The 19,152-nt window shown below is 43.4% G+C and overlaps 1 protein-coding gene across 1 annotated transcript; it reads right to left on the bottom strand.

Annotated features, from left to right (window-relative positions):
* Positions 1-1,064: 1,064 nt before the first annotated feature.
* On the bottom strand, positions 1,065-11,493 carry Hmx (H6 family homeobox). The gene is made up of 3 exons (XM_018017750.2): positions 9,852-11,493; positions 3,573-3,682; positions 1,065-2,106 (listed from the first exon to the last, which is right to left on the bottom strand). The coding sequence occupies exons 1-3, from the start codon at positions 10,655-10,657 to the stop codon at positions 1,205-1,207; spliced, it is 1,818 nt and encodes a 605-aa protein (XP_017873239.1). The 5' UTR covers positions 10,658-11,493; the 3' UTR covers positions 1,065-1,204.
* Positions 11,494-19,152: the final 7,659 nt, after the last annotated feature.

The following is a 19,152-nucleotide window of genomic DNA, read 5'->3' as shown; positions in this document are numbered from 1 at the left end:
TTTACTAGTTATTTGGTAATTGCTTGATATAATACATACAAATGTGCACATGCTGACGTTTTTTTCTTGATTTTGTTTTCAGTTTAGCTTTGGCTTATACAGCGCTCATTCAATATATGTATAAACATTTTTTTTTTTCCATTTCAATTTTATGTATAGTTTTAATTTTAATTAGCCTGCCTATGGAAACCAACTGATAATTATTTTTAAGTTAAGTCAATTATTTAATGTGGGTTTAACTTGGATCTGACCAGCAATCAAAGTTCGATTAAAATAATAGGTTATTACGTTAGATAGGAGGAAAACACATATTTATATATATATTTGTAATTTCTATTTACATTCTAAAGTACAAGCAAATAAAGCGACAATCGGAAGCGATACATTTACAAAATGAGACTTAGAATCTAATGAGCAATAGGCATTTAATTTTATACAATGCGAGAGCAGCGGGGCAGCAGAATGTGTGTGAGAGGGAGAGAGAGCTAGAGTTAGGAGCTTAGCTTGAGAGATTCACGTCCATGTCTCTTGAGTTGGTTAAGCGAACTTCTACATAAGTAGTATTTGTATATACAAAAGCTTTAGGAACAAACTATTCAAAAACTTTACAGCTTTATAACGATTATGTTGAAGAGGCGCGGCGAGCCGTCCTCAATTTTTGGCCTTTGTGGTTAGCATTGAAACCAATTGATGTGCACTTAGCCGCTGATCCTTTTGTCAAAGTTTTCAATAGAATTTTACAATGCCACTGGGAGCGGACTGTGGGCGGTGCGGCGCCAGCTGTTCAGTAGGAGTGCGCCTTGCTGATTATCGATTTCTCCTCGACAGCAGCAGGCATAGACGAATCAGGGCCACCAGCCTCGTTCCGTTCAAAACAATTATTGTTCTTTGTGTGCAGCTCGAAGGTGCTGGAAGACGGCGGAGGCGCAGCTGATGGCGTTGATCGAACGTAGTCATTGGATGACTGCACCTGCGACTGTGGCTGTGGCTGTGGCTGGTCTGCGACGGGCTCCTCATCGGCCTCGACATCGATGGCCGCGTCATCCTCGTCCATGCCTGTGAGATGCTCCTGCTCGCCGTCGGAGTCCACTTCCACGGAGCAACGTCTCAGCTGCATCGCAGGTATTCGCAGCGGCATGGGCGACATCGCCGTGGGCGGTGGCGGCTTCAGCAGCGTCATGGGCGCCGCCAGGCAGCCCACGTTCTATACAAGCGACGACAGGGGCGGCCGCGGTGGGCTGGTGTTGCGGGCAGCGGCCGCAGCATAATACTGCATGGGATGATGATGCGGCGGCGGTGGGGGCACAAAGCCAGCCGTGGTGCCATCGTGATAGAGCACAGGCACACGCACCAGACGCTGGGCCGCATGTGCCATGTTGGCCATGTTGGCTGCCTCTAGCTCGGCGGCCAGCTGGCGCTTCCATTTGTTGCGGCGATTCTGAAACCATATCTTCACCTGGGTCTCAGTCAGCCGGAGGGAGGCCGCCAGGCCAGCGCGCTCCGATGAGCTGAGGTATCGCTTCAGATCGAACGTTGACTCCAGCTGGAACACCTGAGCACGCGAGAAGACCGTGCGCGTTTTCTTCTTACGCTTGGAATTGCTGCCATCGCCGTGCGGCGACGAACTGTCCGATGGGCCGTCGGTGCCGTCATCTTCCTCAATGATTTCCTCGCCTTCGTCGTCCGATTCGTTAGAGCTGGTGGGCAGCATGTAGCCGCCGCTCGCATGAGAGCCCGACAGATGGTGCCCATGATGCGAGAGTCCGCCAGCGCTGCTGGTGGGCGTGCTGGGCTGATGTGGATGCTGTAGATGCTGATGGCCGGCATGTGGATGCTGTTGCTGTTGCTGGTAGAGCGTATGATGGGAGCTGTGGTGCGACGATCCAGTTAGGCCAGGAGGTGGTGATTTGTTGGCGTGGCCATTGCCCATGTTGTTACTGCTGCTGTTGTTGTTGTTGTTGTTGCTGCTAGCATTCGCTGTGAGGTTGTTGTCAATGTTGCTGCTGCTGTTGTTGTTGTTGTTGTTGTTATTGTTGTTGTTGCCGCTGCTGGGGCTCAGCGATGTGGGCGATGGTGGATTTTCAGTGGTGTTTGTGGAGGAACTGTCTGCAAAGTGAGCAAGATAAAGAAAAAAGAGAGCGCATGAGTGACAATCCACTTCACTGAGAGAGCACGCTGTGCGTGTGTATGTGTGTGCATACACATATACACAGATATTTATATTTATATACATGTGGAGGAGCAGGAGGTGGTGGCTGCTCTAAGGGTTGTTTAACGTATTATTGTAGCCATGTGTGTATGTGTGTGTGTGTGTGTGTGCTGCTGCTGCACAGATTTAAGCTGCAACACTTAACCTCACACTTGCCTTCGTCTTGTCTCTTCCTTTCATTTTTGTTTCATATGCCCCACAAACAACTTAGAGCGCAGACGCGTAGAGTAATTGCCCTGCACCCTGCACCCTGCGCACTGCTAACCCCACAGCCTGTTCGCCTACCATATACATATAAATATGTGTGTGTTTATATCTCTGTGTGTTCGTGTGCGTTAAATTACCATTTAAAATGGCCGTCAGTCAGCTGGGCGATTTCAGTTTTATTGAGCTTTTAGTTTGGATCCTATTTGAAAAGTTTAAATTGCTGTAATTTGATTCAAGCAAATTTGACTTGCTGGGCCCCACACAGCCGCCCCCCTCCACCCATCAGCTGGTGCTACGAAACTATGCGCTGAATCAACTAAATTCCAGAAGCCTCACATGGCGCAAAACTTAAGGCCAGTTAACATGAGCAAATGCAATTGCATCGACTTCTAATGCTAAGAGCCCAATCAATTGGGCTTTAACGCTCGCTGACCAGAAAGCTAGCCACTATCGCCAGTAGCTCCCTTCTCCCTCGCTCTCTCCCTCTCTCACTATCTCTCTCTCTCTCTCTCTATCTGTCTCTAATGAATGCAAGCATGTCAAGCACTTTGTGTATTCCCCGCAGTTGCAACTCAATACTCGATTACAAATTGCAATTAATTGAAAATGGCGATTACTGCAGTCGTGTTTCTGAATAGCCAACGCAACACAACGTAACATGTGTAGCTGCGTGCCAATGACACAGCCACCCACACTGTTCAAGCGTCTCGGCATTGTTGTTGCCGGTGTTGCCGTTGCTGTTGCTGCAGTTACTGTTGCCTGCTTCAGGGTGCGCTTTGTGTGCATTGCTCAAATTCTTGCGGGCATTAGACAAGTTTACGCGGCCAACAATGCAAATTAAACGAAATGCTGCTAAGAATGTCTGCCACGGCACATTCTTAGCCAAAGTATTTCAGCTATTCGCATTAAGCTCGTTCTCTGTCCACTATATACATATATATATATACGAAATGTATATACATACATATATTTGTAATCTGTTTACTTTCAAAAAGCGATTTTGTATTTATAAAGATTAGAGATAGATTTAAAATATATATAATTGCACACAAAAAATACAAGTATAATCTTCTTAAATAGAAAATCTGTCAGATTGAGATCTTTAAATTTCTGCTTGTTTATATAAATATATAGTAAATGGTTATGTCAAACTTACCGTGCGTTGGACTATGGAAGGGCATTCGCTGCGGTGCCCAGGGCCAGCCGGGCGGGCATAGAGCTGCATAGCGTCCAGCCAGGGCGCCCCATTGCGAAATGAAACCCAATCTGCAAAACAACAACGAACAATTAACTTTAATTAATTGCAATTATTACAGGTATCAAACGAAACTGGCCAGAATTAGTTAACAACCAAATGTGGTGCCCACACATACATATATAAGGAAATATATAATATATGCATACATAAATATTTCATGCCGACGGCATAAATTTGATAAACACACCAAGAAAAATCAAAGCTGGAAGAGAAAATATCTCAGAAAGAACGACCCCTAAATGCCAACCAACCCCACAGCAGGCAAAGGCCATAACTGGCAACAGCTGCTGCAAATTCGACTCCCCAAGAAAACACACACATATACACATAAATATAATGTAAGGATGTATGTGTGGCTGTGTATATAAATGCCGACGTCCATGTAACCTTGTTAGGTTGTTGCTTAAAAGCATCTTTATAAATACATTTATTTATTTATGTTAGACGCGGCAAAGTTTCCAAGACGAAACACTTTTTGGCGTTAACGTTATAATGTGTTCCATATACGAATGTGTGTGTGTGTTTGTGTGTGTGTGGGCTGTCTGATTGGGGGTGGGTTTTTGTGGCGCTGCCGTTGGGTTTATTGTGCTAAATCAAAGTTTTCAAGTCAAATCATTTAGGCAGAAGCTAATGCGAGAGTTAATTGGAAGAAAGCTGCTTTTGTTCTCTGAGGGTAGCACAGTGTGGTTAGCAGGGGGAGTGGGGAGTGAGTGGGGGGAGTGACTGGGCGTAGGGTTTTGTGCTTGACTGTGCTACTTAAGAGCTTTTCGCGGCCAACCCACCACCCAACTGTTCGAGCAGTCTAGCCCGGCAATTTGATTGATTTATTGATATGTTCAAAAGTGTTTCAGGTGTTCTTAAGTTTCCCACGCACTCAATGAACTTTGCTGTTAAACAATCCGGCCGGGACATAACGTAGCCACAATTCACAGTCCACTCCCACCAGTCTAGAATGCCAATGGTGGCCAACGCCAGCCCCTTTGCTGCTGTTGTTTTTTGTACTTGTTAAACCCTTTGACCGTTTTGCAGGTGACCCGTATGCAAGCAGCAGACTGTGATTTCTTTTCGACCCCAGGCAGCCCCCAAATGCGGCCCAGCCACCCCCAGGCAGACAATGAGCCGACCACGTTGTGTGTGACATTAACATTTAGCTGACCTCTTTCACAGCGGCCAAGGTGCAGGTGTGGAAATCAATAGTCGGCCATCTCTTTCACCTGCTCAACATATCTTTCTTTCCCACTCGCTGAAACATGTATGTGTGTGTATGTATGTGTACATGTCTCTCTCCTACTCTGTTCTCCGTCTGTCTCTGGCTCATGTTTTCCCCTATTTCGCATTGGCAAGTAATGTTTTTCAATTAAATTTACCTTTCGCCTGCGCCCGCTGTTAAATTATGAGCCGCTCCCCCTTTAAGAGGCGCTTCAAAGGCTTCCCCAACTGGCTAACTCCCCCCACTGCCTGGCCTGGCCTGACTTGGGCTGTTTGGCAAGCTGGCGGCTCAAATCACTTCTAATGGGCTTCATGTTTACAACGTCAATTGAGAGAAAGCCGCTCAAAAGATGACGTCCTAGCCACTCCTCAAATTACCGGCCAGCAGCAAAAGCGAAAAAGCACACACAACAACAACGGCAACAACAACAACAGCAAAAAGCAAGCAGAATGAAAAGCAACAAAACAAACGAGTCAAAAGAAATTACCTCAATTACTGCGCTAATTTTGGTCGCTGAAAGCGCTGTCAACGGAAGGGGCCCCAATGAATTGCAAACAGCTTGTAGCTATTTGCTTTACTAATTATCCAAATCAAAGGCGCTGCCCGAGTCCGTGGCAGGCATTTGTTTTCCGCCCAGCAATGAAATAAATACAACATTCCATTGCCCGCGGCAGCCGCAGACCGCGTGGCTCCATCTACATTTTCATTGGTGTCACTTTGTGGCGGAAGTGGATGACCATGTTTAAAATTCACCGGAATGGGGCGTGCCCATTCAGCCCCTGCAGCTGTCAGAAGTCAACGTTGAGCGACCCAAGCGCCCAAGCGCCCCACCATCTCCACCATACCACCCATACCTCCGCTCACGCTATTCGTCCAGTCCAATTCCTCACCCACTTCAATTTGATGCATGGCTGTTATTTCTCGTTTAATGAATTGTTTGCGGTTCTTGCTTTGGGCTTCTTTCACGTCGCTGTCATAATTCGTCTTTGGGGGGGTTAAGGGGAGCTCTCTTCGAGCTGGGACAAAAACTGTGCTATGCAATTGAGTTGTTCAACATGGCGTTCTACATGGGTTCCATGCGCCTTTTGGTTTTCCTTCGTTTGTTCGCGGGACAGGATTTTAATAAATTGGATGTGGCTGGGGCATAAAAACGCTTTGAAGTTTCTCATGCACGCAAACTAATTTAGTTATGAAAATCTGCCAGCTTGAAGAGCAAAATTAACCTTTTGTGGTATATTTAGATTTATATAGATTCATAGTTTGAAGAGCAGACTTATATATATGGAAAATGTTGTATTGAATGAATATATTATAATATATGAAATATATTATATGTGCCGCACTCGCTAACAAGCACCAAGTGAGCAAGAAAGGAACAAGAATATGAATATGAATTAGAAAGATCATTCAAACGCTTGTGTCGCCGAGCTTTCTGTGTGTTGATCGCCTTTCGCAGAAAGTTCTCTGGGCACGGGTCTCCACAGTATATATTTAATATTAATGTGGCAATATAATTTAAAATGAAAGCATGGACAATTTTATTAAATTAATCTAAATATTTTAGATTAACTTTGAAATGTGTTTTCTTATATACTATATGCTATCTGCTTATGGAAATATGTGAATGCATTTTCACGTCAAAACTAGAATCAGTTCTTTTTTTTTTTGACAATATAATAGCATTTTAGGATATGTAAATGTACAATCAATATTATATGATTATGAGATATTAAAGTATATAATGTCGGTAGCATGCAATTATAGTGAATCTCAATAATATTTGTAGACTTTTGAAAAAATTTAAGTTCTAGCTGAATGTGTTATTAAGAACACTATTAATTTTATAAATTAGTATTTTTCACACTCCCATCCCCTTTTCCTTTATTATACCTTAAAACTCTGTTCTTTTCTAATCAATCAAATTGCAAATTTCTACAGCTCAGTTAGAAGACCCAACTTTTCGATTGCTCTACTGGCTTAGCTTCTCAAGTGCCCGCAGATTCAAAGAATTTGAAGAAAATTGAGCCCAACAGCTGCCCTAACCCGGTTGCAGAACCCACTTAAGTGTAGCCGAATCATATCACACACATATAATATATAGAGCAAACAATCATTGTACAACGTACCGAGCGCATTAGCCAAAATTAATTTAAATAAATAAATTTAAATGTAATATTAACAATGAACACAAATGGCTGGCGGCGCTAAACCGCTTAGGATTCGTTCATGTATAAGAGATTTGCACACGCTAATTGGCTGCATGGAGGCCCGAAATCAGAAAATATGCATTGCCCAACCCAACATTGAGTTCATTGTGGTTTATGTGACAATTTGAGCGGTGCGGGCACTCGAAGCGACCGCAGAGTAGCCAAAATATTGAACAGCAACTCACAGTTGACTAAGCAGGAGCCCATAATAACCCGGCCATAGTTAACCCGGTTGGCTTGCTTTTGTCATTAAACGGGATTAGCATGAATATGTAGCTAAATACATGCATTCACAAATATGTATATATATGTGTATATGTATGTATATATGTATGTATATCTGTAACTGTGTATTGTAATATTCGATGGCATGGAGCGGCTTAGGCGGCTTAGGCCACTTGAAAAATGGTGACATTTGTGATGCGTGCAAAATTAGTTTTTTGGCTGCGCCACAGGAAGTCGCACAAATGACACGCGCCCAGGAGCCAAAGCCAGCCCAGCCCAGCCCAGCCCAGTGCAATCAGCAACCAAAGCAAAACGAAAGTCAAGCCTCAAATCTAGATATGAAATCAGTGCATGATGCACTATGCGACACGAATATGTTTTCATTAAATGGAAACAATGTATGTGCGCACGTTATCGAGATATAAATGTCAGAAATCGCGGACCATTTCACCACTAAATGCCGGCAGCCAGTTAATCCCTTTGTGATAGATAAGATTAGTCAGGAGCGGGCGCATTGCATTGGGACTGGAATTGGATTGTAATTACTGTAGTAGATAATTATATTGTCAGTGCGTCCTTTAGCGGTATCCTTATAATACAACAGCAACAACAACAAAACTGAAATAAAATAAAACGTAAAAGAGAGCTGCACAATAGACACACACAGACATTTCCTGGACTCGAGCACCCCTTCCGCTGGCCGCTTTGGCCCTTTGTTGGGCGCACTCTCAAGCATATCAGGTTACACAGTTACAGCGCTTAAATGCGTTCTTTGCAGCGCTATAATTAAACCGCAGTTGAGCAGCAGCCAGCCGAAGGACTTCCACAGTAGCTGACCACTAATTAAAAAGCAAAAAAAAAAATAAAATTAAATAAAAGTAAAAAATGTAATACCAATGCTTGCAGCCCAGGTGAAAGTCAGTCAACAATATTTACGTATGCGCGTATTTGTATTAAACGATCAGTCAGCGTTTTGGGCGCGCTCGAATTAATCATTTGACGGAGCGGCCAGCGAGTTCGATGATCAAGTGATAAGCCCGTCACATAGGCAGCCACACGTCAGCTGTAAGCGCCAAACAGCAGGAGTCAACACTTGGTCACTGCGCGAGGGCGATCCTCGCGCTCTTAATTGGGGTAACCTGCACGCGACCCTCGCCACAGGACTGCGACTGCGACTGCGACTGCGACTCGCTTATCGCAGGATCGATCGAGCGAGCGCATGCGTAAATGAAATGAAAATGATCATCATTAAATAAAAAACACACACACACAGAGGAAAGCTAAGAGCTGTCTACTTTGCATGTGTTTGGACAAAAAGTTGAGCAGTCTCGCTCATAAAATAAAAGTGCAACATTTTTTAATTCAACACATGCCTTAATCGAGCATTTCTGAAACTCGATCGCTTGACTCATGTCCTTTTTATGCTCATTTAAATGCCGGCCAAGTGGGGCTACCCCGCTTGCTGGTGTCTTTTTTTTTCTGTTTGAGCTGCATTGCCATATGTAGGTGGCTCTGTTCATAAATAAAAACACACACACGGCTTTTAGGTAGGTCAGTCAGTCGTCCATTCATTCAGTGAGGGTTCATTCAACACAAAGTTGCATTCATTCACTTCACATGCCGGAATATTGACAGACAGTTATCAAACTGCATTGAATTACATGCTGCATCTGCAAATGTTGCGAAATTCGATATTCTTCCCGAATTGCATAGCCAAATCGAAGTAATCAATATCGATTTAGGTGCGCACATGGAGGTCAGTCTGATGTAGATATTCAAATGGAAATTTACTTATTTCATTTTGCATATTTTTTAAAGCGGCTTAGGCGAACTTAAGCTGCAATTGTTATAGATAAATAAAAAGAAGAAAAATACAAAATATTTATATTCATCTTGGATTTCTTAAGTAACTTTGCTATGCTTTTCACTATAGCTTTTACTTGTGGAATTAAGTGAATGCATATTCAGGCTAAAATTCAACTTCAATGCATACTTTTCTCATAATATAATACAATTATAATCTGTATATTCTATTCTTGTAAAATTTGCGGACTCTTGAAACACTCGGAGCATTTTCGAATTCCATAAATTAGCCTTTTTATCACTAGTCTCTCATCTCGGCACCCACTTAAGGTGTCCTCTAACAGTTGCCCTGCACTCTTTGAGTACTTCCATTAAAAATTATTATCTCTCGCAATCAGTTACAGCAACACGAATTACTCCAGGCTACTCGAGACTGGATTCGTGTGTTTTTCCCGAGAAGAGATTTGCGTCACCTCGATCTCAATGCTATTGTACTCCGTTTGCTTAAGGATTACACAAATTTTGCTCAATGCTTCGAGGGGCAGGGAAACTGGACTACATCAGGTGAAATTGTAGCCGCTTAGGCTCATTGGGAAATAAGGGAACGCTTGACTTTTTGGTTTCACGTTGGTCTGCCAAACAAAGAGCGAGCGAGCGAGGCTCTCGAGTGGTAAGCCGGGTCTAAACGGCTCTGCCAAAGTGCACCCAAGCAGCTACCGGGCAAAGACTCACCTTGAGAGCATGGCCGCATCCTGAGGTCCGGCCGCGCCATGTTGCGGCAATTGCGGAATGGGCGTTATCAGCGCGGTGGCGCCGTTCTTTTTCGCTGGCTCGCTGCGGCTCAGTATGCTGGAGATGGAGAAGCTGGTGAAGCCATTGGAGCCAGTTGTGGCCTTGTTGCCATTGCTGCTCGTGTTGCTGTCGTTGCTGTTGGCGCCAATGGAGGCCGCCGCTGCAGCCACCGCGGCCGCAGCCGCCGAGGCACAGGTGCTGTTGTGGTTAACTGTCTTGCTGTTGTTGTTGTTGTTGTTCAGGTTCTGGGCGAGCTCCTCACTGGTGCTGCCACTGCCGTTGCGCTCCAGCTCTGGTGTCTTGGGCGCCATCGCGGCCAGGGCGGGCGGTGAGCCGAGGCGATCGCCCAGATGTGTCGGCGCAATGGCGTGGTGTAGCAGAGCGGGATGCGATGCGGTGTGAGCCGGATGCAGATGGCCAAAGCTGTGCAGCGCGTGGTGCAGCGCCACCGGATGGCCACTGAGCGAGCTGAGATGATGCTGCAGATGGTGGTGCAGCACTGCCGGCGGCACTGCGCCGTTGGGACTGTGGTGATAGTGCGGCACGGTCACGGCGGACGTCGATGTGGGCGTGCCGCTGGCTGTGTTCGGCGTGGAGCGATGCGTGGGCGTCGCTGGTGGGGAGCTGCCGTCAACGGAGCGCGCCAAGGGGCTCTCGCGGCCATTGCTCATGCCGGCGGCACCCAACGGACTTGGCTCCGGACTGGACACCACGCTAATATCGACCTCAGCGTCAGACGAAGACATCTCTGCACAGAACACGCACAAAACTCTTTTTTTTTTTCACTTGATTTCAATTGAATCTATTTCAAATTAATTCACAGTGTTTTCTATTTTTTGTTGGAATTGTTCCATGAACTGTTTCAGTTTCGACTGCTGTCACACGAATTGGCTGCTGCCGCACTTGGCCGGACGAGCATCCGTCGTCTATAGGCGATGAAAATAAAGTTCCTCAGGTGGCAACCGAAACGTCTGCACCGTTTGATCAACGATTCGCATTTAAATTCAAATGTTTTCTGTTAACAAACGCAAAGTCCTCGACGCGTCTGCCAGCCTACCTTTCTCTTTCGCTCGCTTAAACTCTCTCCCTCACTCACACTCGAGCCCTCGCATATGTGTGTGCCTGTGTCTGTCTGTGTGTGTGTGTGTGTTTGTGAAAGCGATCGCTTAGTAATTTTATTGTTTAAGTCTTTGGATTTTTAACCCCCGGTTGTATCAGAGAGCGTGTGCGCCGACTGCCTGCTGCGGCGTTCGACTGAAACTGAAACATGAAATGTGCTGAGCAGAACTAAACTCAGCTCGGATGGTTGGTTGGCTGTCGGCTGTGAAATTCTTTCGGTCTTTGCGCTAAATGGTTTTCCGCAAGTTGACAGTAGCACAAACACACACACACGCACACACACACACTCACGCACAGTTAGAGGGTGAAGCAGAGATAGCAGTGGGTTGCAGGAGAGTTTGTCTGTGTGGGGTTGTTTCTCTGCTTTGAGAGTCTCTCGTCGCATCGTGCGCGCTCTTTCTAGCAGGGGTAGCTAGAGCATGCAGCTCTTTGGCCCAGCCCGACCCGGCCCGGCTTGGTTCGGCCTGTTCCCATTTCCATTCCGTTTGCAGCTGAATTTCTGCTTTCGTTTATTTTGACAATTGCGCTGCAACCGCATCGACAGACACTTTCCGTATTTTCTCCTATTTTCTTTCATTTTATTTTTGTTGTTGTTGTTAGTTTTGTCGAAAGTCCTTAAGCTCTGACAATAAAAGCCATAACAAAAAAATACGAAGAGCAAGTTTTGAATCTCAGCTTGAAACACTTGGCAATCGAAACATGTCTGGGAGGAAGTCTCGCTTAGCTGTGCGTGTGTAGGTCTATGTGTGTGTGTGTGTGTGCTTGTCTCTGTGTTGGCCTCCCATTGAAATGCCAATATAAAATCAATCAATTGGCACCCGACAAGGGTCAAGTGCTGCTCTGTGTGCAGTGCTTTGGCTCCAAAGTGTACAAAGTATCTTAATTGATGGCAGTTGAAAGGTTCCTTTCGGGTGAAGTGAGCAAACGAATTAGAAAAGTGTTAAATTTCATAAAATTGCAAAGAGCTTAACATTTGAAATAAGTCTGCCAAATATGAACTCTATTATATGTAGCTATAATAAATTTAGAATATCTATTTCCTGGCATTGTAACTCCAGGCTAGTAGATGAATGTAGCATAACTAAACCAAAATATGTAAATAATAATTATTATAGTAGAAATATGAATAATAAAACGATTAATATATCAATCAGTTGAAAATCGCTTTGCATTTTGCTAACTGCTTTATATATGTAAATCCAACAAGTTCGAACTAAACCCAACCGTTTGACTCATATCACAGCATATACGCGTTCCATTCCACATCGTTCCGCATAGACAAACCACCCCGATGCGCGCACAGAGGCAGCCATTTTTACAAAAGCTGAGCAAACTTTGCAGACAGCGAGAGCGAGAGACCAAGAGCGAGAGAGTGTGAGAAGGGGAGTGTGAGAGAGAGAGAGCGGCCAGCAAATTGAATTTTTAACTGCCTTCGACTGGGACGACCACGAGGCATTCAATAAGTGTTGCAGCAATTTGCACAAAACAAAAAAAAACTTTGTGCGAGGCAATTGCACAGAGCAAACTGCCGAGAGAGAGAGAGAGAGAGAGAGAGAGAGAGGCAGTCAAATGGAATGATAGAGACAGAGCATGGGAGAGAGGGAGAGAGCGAGCGCGCGCGTAAGGCAGCAAGTGCGTGCTGAGAGTGGGCGTGTCGACGGCAGGCCAATGGAAACCGTCCGCGGCCACCACTAACGCTCAGCTGACACCGCCGGCAAATAACCAAAAACATTTGCCACCAAGACGGCAAACGACGGCAACACAGAAAAATGCGTAGAAATTCATGCGCAATTACATTTATCCTGTTTAGAAGATTGCTTTGCCAAAGTGCGTCTCAAAGTGCTGCCAGCCACCGCAGACTTTGGCGCTTGCTCCCCTCGCAAGCATTTACCCAGCACATACAGACAGAGGTGTGGAGCAGCATTGGGTGTGTGTGCGCGTGTGTGTGTCTGTGTGTGTGTGGGAGGGTGCCGAGAGTTCCACCTGACGGCATTGCAATGTAACACATTTTTATGTAATTTCCCTCTGCGCTTTGCTTGTTTTTGATTCGTTTTCATGTTAGACTTTGCAACGAGAGCAGCCCATGGAGCAGCAGCTCGAAACGATTCCAAAGAGAGTACGACACCGTCGCTTAGTTCAAAAGGTGTTGACACTTAGGCGCTGCCCCACTTTAATTTTAACTGAATGCACAAATGAAATCGCGTTACTTGCGATACGATGCGAGCCAGGGCCAGTCGAACCAGGGCAGAGGGCATCGTCACTCCACCTCCTCCTCCAAATGCCATTTTTAGGCAGAGCCGAGCACAACTCTGTGTGTATGCATGTATACGAGGGAGCTTTAGAGAAACAATTCCATTTGATTTTGATTTCCTTTTGACGACGATGCGATGCGGACCTGTCATTATGCCCAATCACTAATTAGGCAAATTGGACAATGGGAGGAACAAAGGGAGTTACTCCCAAACGGAATGGATGCGTCAACAACTGAATAGCTAAGAGCTGACAAATTCTATTCCAGTTATTGCAAACAAGCCTAAAATTAAAACTTAGCCCCCAACTGTTGGCCTCTCCGAGCCAACGTTAAGCTCCCTGGCCCCCTGCACTCAGTGGTCAGTGGGCAAAGGCAAGCCACAAAAATTCCAAAAGCAACGACCAAAGCTCTTTTACTTCGAACATTTAAAAGAAATAACAAACTGTTCAACTGTCGGACAAAACGATTCTACAACAAATTGCACTGCAATAAAAGAGTATTTATATATATATATAAATATGTGCTTGTATGCGAGAGAGAGTGAGATAGCATATGGCTGTGCTAGAACGAAAGACGAGTGAAACCAAAGCCAAAGCCAAAGCCAAAGCCAAAAGCACTGCAGACATGCTTCAGAGCTTTTCCACAGTACGTATGCTTGCCAGACACACACACACACAGGCATGTATATATATGTGTATGTGTGTGTGTGCACAAAGGCAAACAAGAAAAACAACTCTTAATTGACGTACGAGCAAAGTGGGAGTTGCAATTTTCATTGACTCCACTTTAGCTGGCAGTCGGGTGCCTAAAAGTCGACCACAGCGCAGTGCATACGGCCGACAGGTCGTTGGATGAGATAGTGGAGCTGGAGAAGGTGCGAGGAGGTGGAGAGGGTGGCACAGGCGTGAGCTGAATCGGTATTGCTATGCTGTGCAAGAGCTTCTAGTCAGGCTTGAGCAACACATTTTGATCGGCCAACTGAAGGCAACTGCTTCGCCTATGTGAGGCGCACACACATACACACATACACACATACATACAGACATTGTCTATATTTCGGCATATGCCACAAGCAATATTTGCTCGACTTAACTGCAATTAATTTGGCAATTGACGTTGGTCTATATTGCTGTGCTGGGGCATACATAGACATACACACATATACATATATCTGCTCAATGCAATGGGGCTATAATAACATAAATTTATGCTGGCTAATCGAAAGCTCCATTTCCTTATCGGGCACATTAGGCAAATGAGTGCGGCTTTTGTTCGCTATTAACATTTGTATAATAGACGGCGAGCATGCCAAACAATAAACTGCACGGCATGGCGATGGAATGGTTAAAAGCAAATGGAGTTGTAGTCTCTTCGCCGGACGCTAGCGTCTATTTTGGATATTAGGCTGCTAAATATCTGACGCGCTTTCGGGGCTTGGCTTTGTCTTCATTCAAATGCAAACAATAGCTGGCTAAAATATGTAACGCAACCCTCTGCCTCTCCCACCCACACACACACACACACACACACGTAAATGAGAGCGAAGGTAACTGAAAGAGTATATACATGTATATGTATATATACGTGAATGTGAACACACGCAACACAGGCAGCCCCTGTCGCTGCGCTCATAAATAACGCTTTAGACTCTGATTTAAATAAATTGTATTACGAACGCTCATATTTTATCATTTCAACAGTTTCGCGTGGCCCACGATTCGATTCCAATTTTCTGTGTGCGTTTCCTTCAAGATTTGGATCCTGCCTGATTGAGTACCATTTTAAACGTATAAATTTCATTCTCAAGTCGTTAAACTGCTGCTCGAGGACAAACGACATAATGTGCAGAGAATTTGACTCCATTATGCTGCCTGAACGGGCACTTTACCCATCCGTTAGTTATTGATTTAAAAAGTATTTAACCAAATAAATTTAAAGCACAGGCACAAAATTGACAAGTATTTGAAATTGTGAATCGTTTTAATTATTGCCCAATAAAAATACATAAATTCTATCAACTGTGCGAAACAAATTTGTTGTTGGCTTTTGTTGTAACAATCATTGGCTATTAAATAAATTGAATTGATAAATGAAACGCTTGCCGGCTAACATCAACTCACAACAGTATTAAATTACCATTTGTAATAACACAAATAGTGAAGTGGGTACAGGACGAGCGTGAGTAGTGAGAGCTAAAGGGAATCAGCAAATAATTAATTCAAACAAAGAGGAATGAAAAGAGCCGCAGAATTCGGAGTGAATCGAATACTGTTGGCTAAAAAATGAAACTCAGCTAAACGTTAAATTGGAAGTAAGCCAAAAGAAAAGAATGTAATGAATTGTGAGTGCTCTTGTCGAGGTTGGCCGACTTACAGATACTCAGTACTAGGCACCAAGCATCAGTCCAGCTTTTGCTCAATTAAATATCATTACTGCATATGCAATTTAGTTTAATTAATAAGTAAGAAATATATAAGCTAAGACCTCTAACATGAATCAATATTTACTTGTGCTACTGAAAATTATGTGAAATGTGGACAACTATAAAATAAACATAATATTATTTAATTTAATAAAATATGTTTAAAATTATTATGATATTATTATATTTTTAAAATTATTTTTAGCTATTCATATACTAAAACAAAAAGGCAGCTTTAGCATATTTCTTCTACATTATAGTATTTAAAAAATAAATATAAATAAAATAGTAGAGATAATTTTTAATTTAATGAAATCCTTAATCTTTGATTATCATATATAAATATAATATAAAATGGAATCATATATACAAATAAATATAATATAAAATATATATAATATAAAATGGAAAACTTTAGCATATATCTTTTACCTGGTACATAGTTTTTAAATAATAAATATAGTATTTTAAAAATATGTTTATTTTAAATTTTCTCCAATTTGTATTTTTATAAAATACAGTCTGACATCACAAATAATATTAAATAATCATTAGCTAATCAATACTGCTTTCAGTACCTCCGAAAATTTCAAAAATTCAATATATAAAATGTTCAGGTAGTTGGTTACAGACTCCGAGTATAAATAATTAATGTAAAAATATATAAAATAAAGGTACAATCGACTTGTCTTAATAGATGGAACAACAAACCTATCATAACAAAAGTATTTATTCTAAAAATCGAATCAACATATTGTCTGTTCTCTGCCTTTACTTCTTAATATCTCTAAAGTTTGAACATAACGAATACATAACACATAATAATACCGTAAATAAGCCTAGCCTATACGACATATTGTCGTATTTTATAACAGTGCGACTTGCCTTTTTCCCATTGTGTGAATTTAATTTTTGATTTGAGGCACTCCTCGTCCTCCCCGAGCCTAACGGGCTCTACCATGTGCGGTCTTTGTGTGCCGCCTAATTTTGCAACTGAATGCGTCGCAGCAAAAGGATCAGAGGCTGCCTATTGAGGGATCCACTTGAAAACCGATCGCGGATTAATGTGATTAACTTACAGTTGATTTCAGCATAAAGAGCAGGGCAGGGATGGGAATGAAAATAAGTAGAGAAAGTTTCAAATTCAACTGCAAGCGGATCCTTTTGGCACATCAGAGACGGCGGCTCACACAAAGGCACCCCGCGCAAATCGAGCTAAAGTCCTTAATGCCGCTTGGATGTGCGTATTCGCATTGGCACTGCCACTGCCACTGCCACTACTGAAATTGGCACAAAGACAACAAACAAACAACCGACAGACAACAAACAGCAGCTAAGACATAATTATTTTATAAGGCGGACAGCAACAACAGCGCAGCGGGCGGGATGCGGACCGCCCAGTGAGCGCGTCCTGCCGATTTGTGGTTACTGTTGACTATTAACGTGCATATGTGTGCATGTGCATGTGTGTGTGTGTGTGTGTGTGTGTGAGTGGGTATATCTAAATTGGCCTTGCTGGCGCGTTGAGTCGCTGTTGCTCAAGGAAATATCAATTTGTCGCCACATCATAAAAGGCAGCGCAATAAAATTACCCCCCGAAACTCCGCACGGCCAGCGCGGGTGGAAGAACATCTATATCTTTGTCAAATCCCACATTCAATTTGGCACTGCTTTGTGCGCAAAATCCCCTAAGGAATCAGCTCGTCCGGTACGAGGCGCCGCCACCACCACCCACTGAAATCCGAGGCAAGAAGCACAATAACAAAGCGAAACTCGCAAAAATAAATAAAATAAAAAAAAAAAAAGATACAAAGAAAGACACCTCGTAAATGGCAAATGCAATTCGCGTATTTTATGACGCGCCACGTTGATGGCAACGGCAACGGCAACGGCAATGGCTATGGCTATGGCGGTGGCACAAAAGTGCTTCATATCCACCCAGTTGGAGGAGCACATTGAAACAATGGTGAAGGCTGGAGTTTTTGCAATAGCTTTCAGAGCGCCAGCATAAGCTGGGCGATAATAAGAGACAAGCAAAATAATAAAATAAATAATGAAGAACAATTCAATTATTTTCGGTCGAATGCTGAAAGCCACAAAATCACAGAGAACAGACTACATAAAGCGCTACCGACTAATGATGATACATTATGCTTGGATAGATGATGGCCCAGGTCTCTGAACTCAGTCTGCATAGACTAATAAATTGACGTCCTTATATAGGTACATGTTTTGGTTGAAGAATTGCCAAGTTGTGCAAAAGGAATGCTTGAAATAAAAATGGATAATATATATATTTTTTAAGTATTTTATATAAATATAAAGTTAGAAGTCTGGAAAGAAATAAAAATTGATCACATTTTATCTAGAAGAATATCATGGGATTATCAGCAGCTTCTTCAACTTCAAGTCCTCAACTCTCATAGCCTTCGATTCCTCAACGTTTTTCTATTCCAAAGAAAAACTTCCAAATGCTTCCATTCTATTCTAAAATCAAATCAAAATTGAAAAAAAATTTGATCCTTTGCAAATATAGTCAGGAATATCATGGGACTATCGGTAGGTCCTTCAACTTCAAGTCCTCAACGTTGCTTCTATTCTAAAATAAGCTTCAAATGAAAACCATATTCCAAATGCTTCCATCTGCCTGCAGTCCGTGTTTGAAGTGCTGTCCATATCATCGTCGTTCCAATTATCTGCCGTTATCTCAGCAGTCAGACCAGGCGCGCACAGCTGGATATTGGGTCTGGGATGTATCAAAGTGAAAACATGGCAATTTTTAATTGAGGCCAAACAAAGCGGCATGCGCAGCGGCGTATGTAAATGTAATTTAATTGTAATCCAATTTGTAGCCAACATGGCAAACATAACAAGCAGCCAAGCGGTGGCCAGCGGAAGAACAGTAGCGTTGCCTCCGCTGCCTACCTGGGGCGCATTAGATCAGCTTAAGATTACAGGGCGAGAGCAGGCGTATGAGAGAGACAGAGAGAGAGAGAGAGAGAGAGAGTTTCAAGACGCTTACCCTTCCGAGGCAAGCCAAAACTAACCTTTTGGCTAGTCGCTGGCTGAGACGTCTGGCGCCGGTTTAAGCCAAGATCACGATCAAAACGATGCAACTACCGGGCTAATAATTATGTGCTCAGTTTTGCTTAAGATCGCGATAGACCTTGGCCAATTGTGCACTTGAAGGCGAGCGGCCTGTTGGCCAAACAAGCAAATTGCTCACTTAGCCAAACAACTAGAAGCAATGCAAATATGAAAAAAAAAACATATATATACAAATATAAATAACTCCTATACGTATATATATGAGTGCAAGACCGCCCCTTGAGTTAACCGTGAGATTTTTATCAATCAGCGAGGCGGGCAGCTTGTAATCAGGCGTAAAATTTACAGCAAACAACGCGAAATCAAAGTGGATGAAAGCCTTCCTTCGTCACGTGCACGCA

The sequence above is a fragment of the Drosophila arizonae genome, chromosome 2, assembly GCF_054131065.1.
Source record: "Drosophila arizonae isolate 15081-1271.41 chromosome 2, UAZ_ARI_1.0, whole genome shotgun sequence".
Lineage (NCBI taxonomy): Eukaryota > Metazoa > Arthropoda > Insecta > Diptera > Drosophilidae > Drosophila > Drosophila arizonae.
The sequence above is the reverse complement of the archived record's forward strand: the minus strand, read 5'-3'. Positions and strand labels throughout refer to the sequence as shown.

Excerpts from the sequence above, each read along its gene's own strand:
- Hmx (XM_018017750.2), bottom strand. The coding sequence starts at position 10,657 with ATGTCTTCGTCTGACGCTGAGGTCGATATTAGCGTGGTGTCCAGTCCG. Across the intron at positions 3,683-9,851 it reads GATGCGGCCATGCTCTCAAG|ATTGGGTTTCATTTCGCAAT; the intron begins GTGAGTCTTTGC and ends GTTGTTTTGCAG. Across the intron at positions 2,107-3,572 it reads CTTCCATAGTCCAACGCACG|ACAGTTCCTCCACAAACACC; the intron begins GTAAGTTTGACA and ends CTCACTTTGCAG.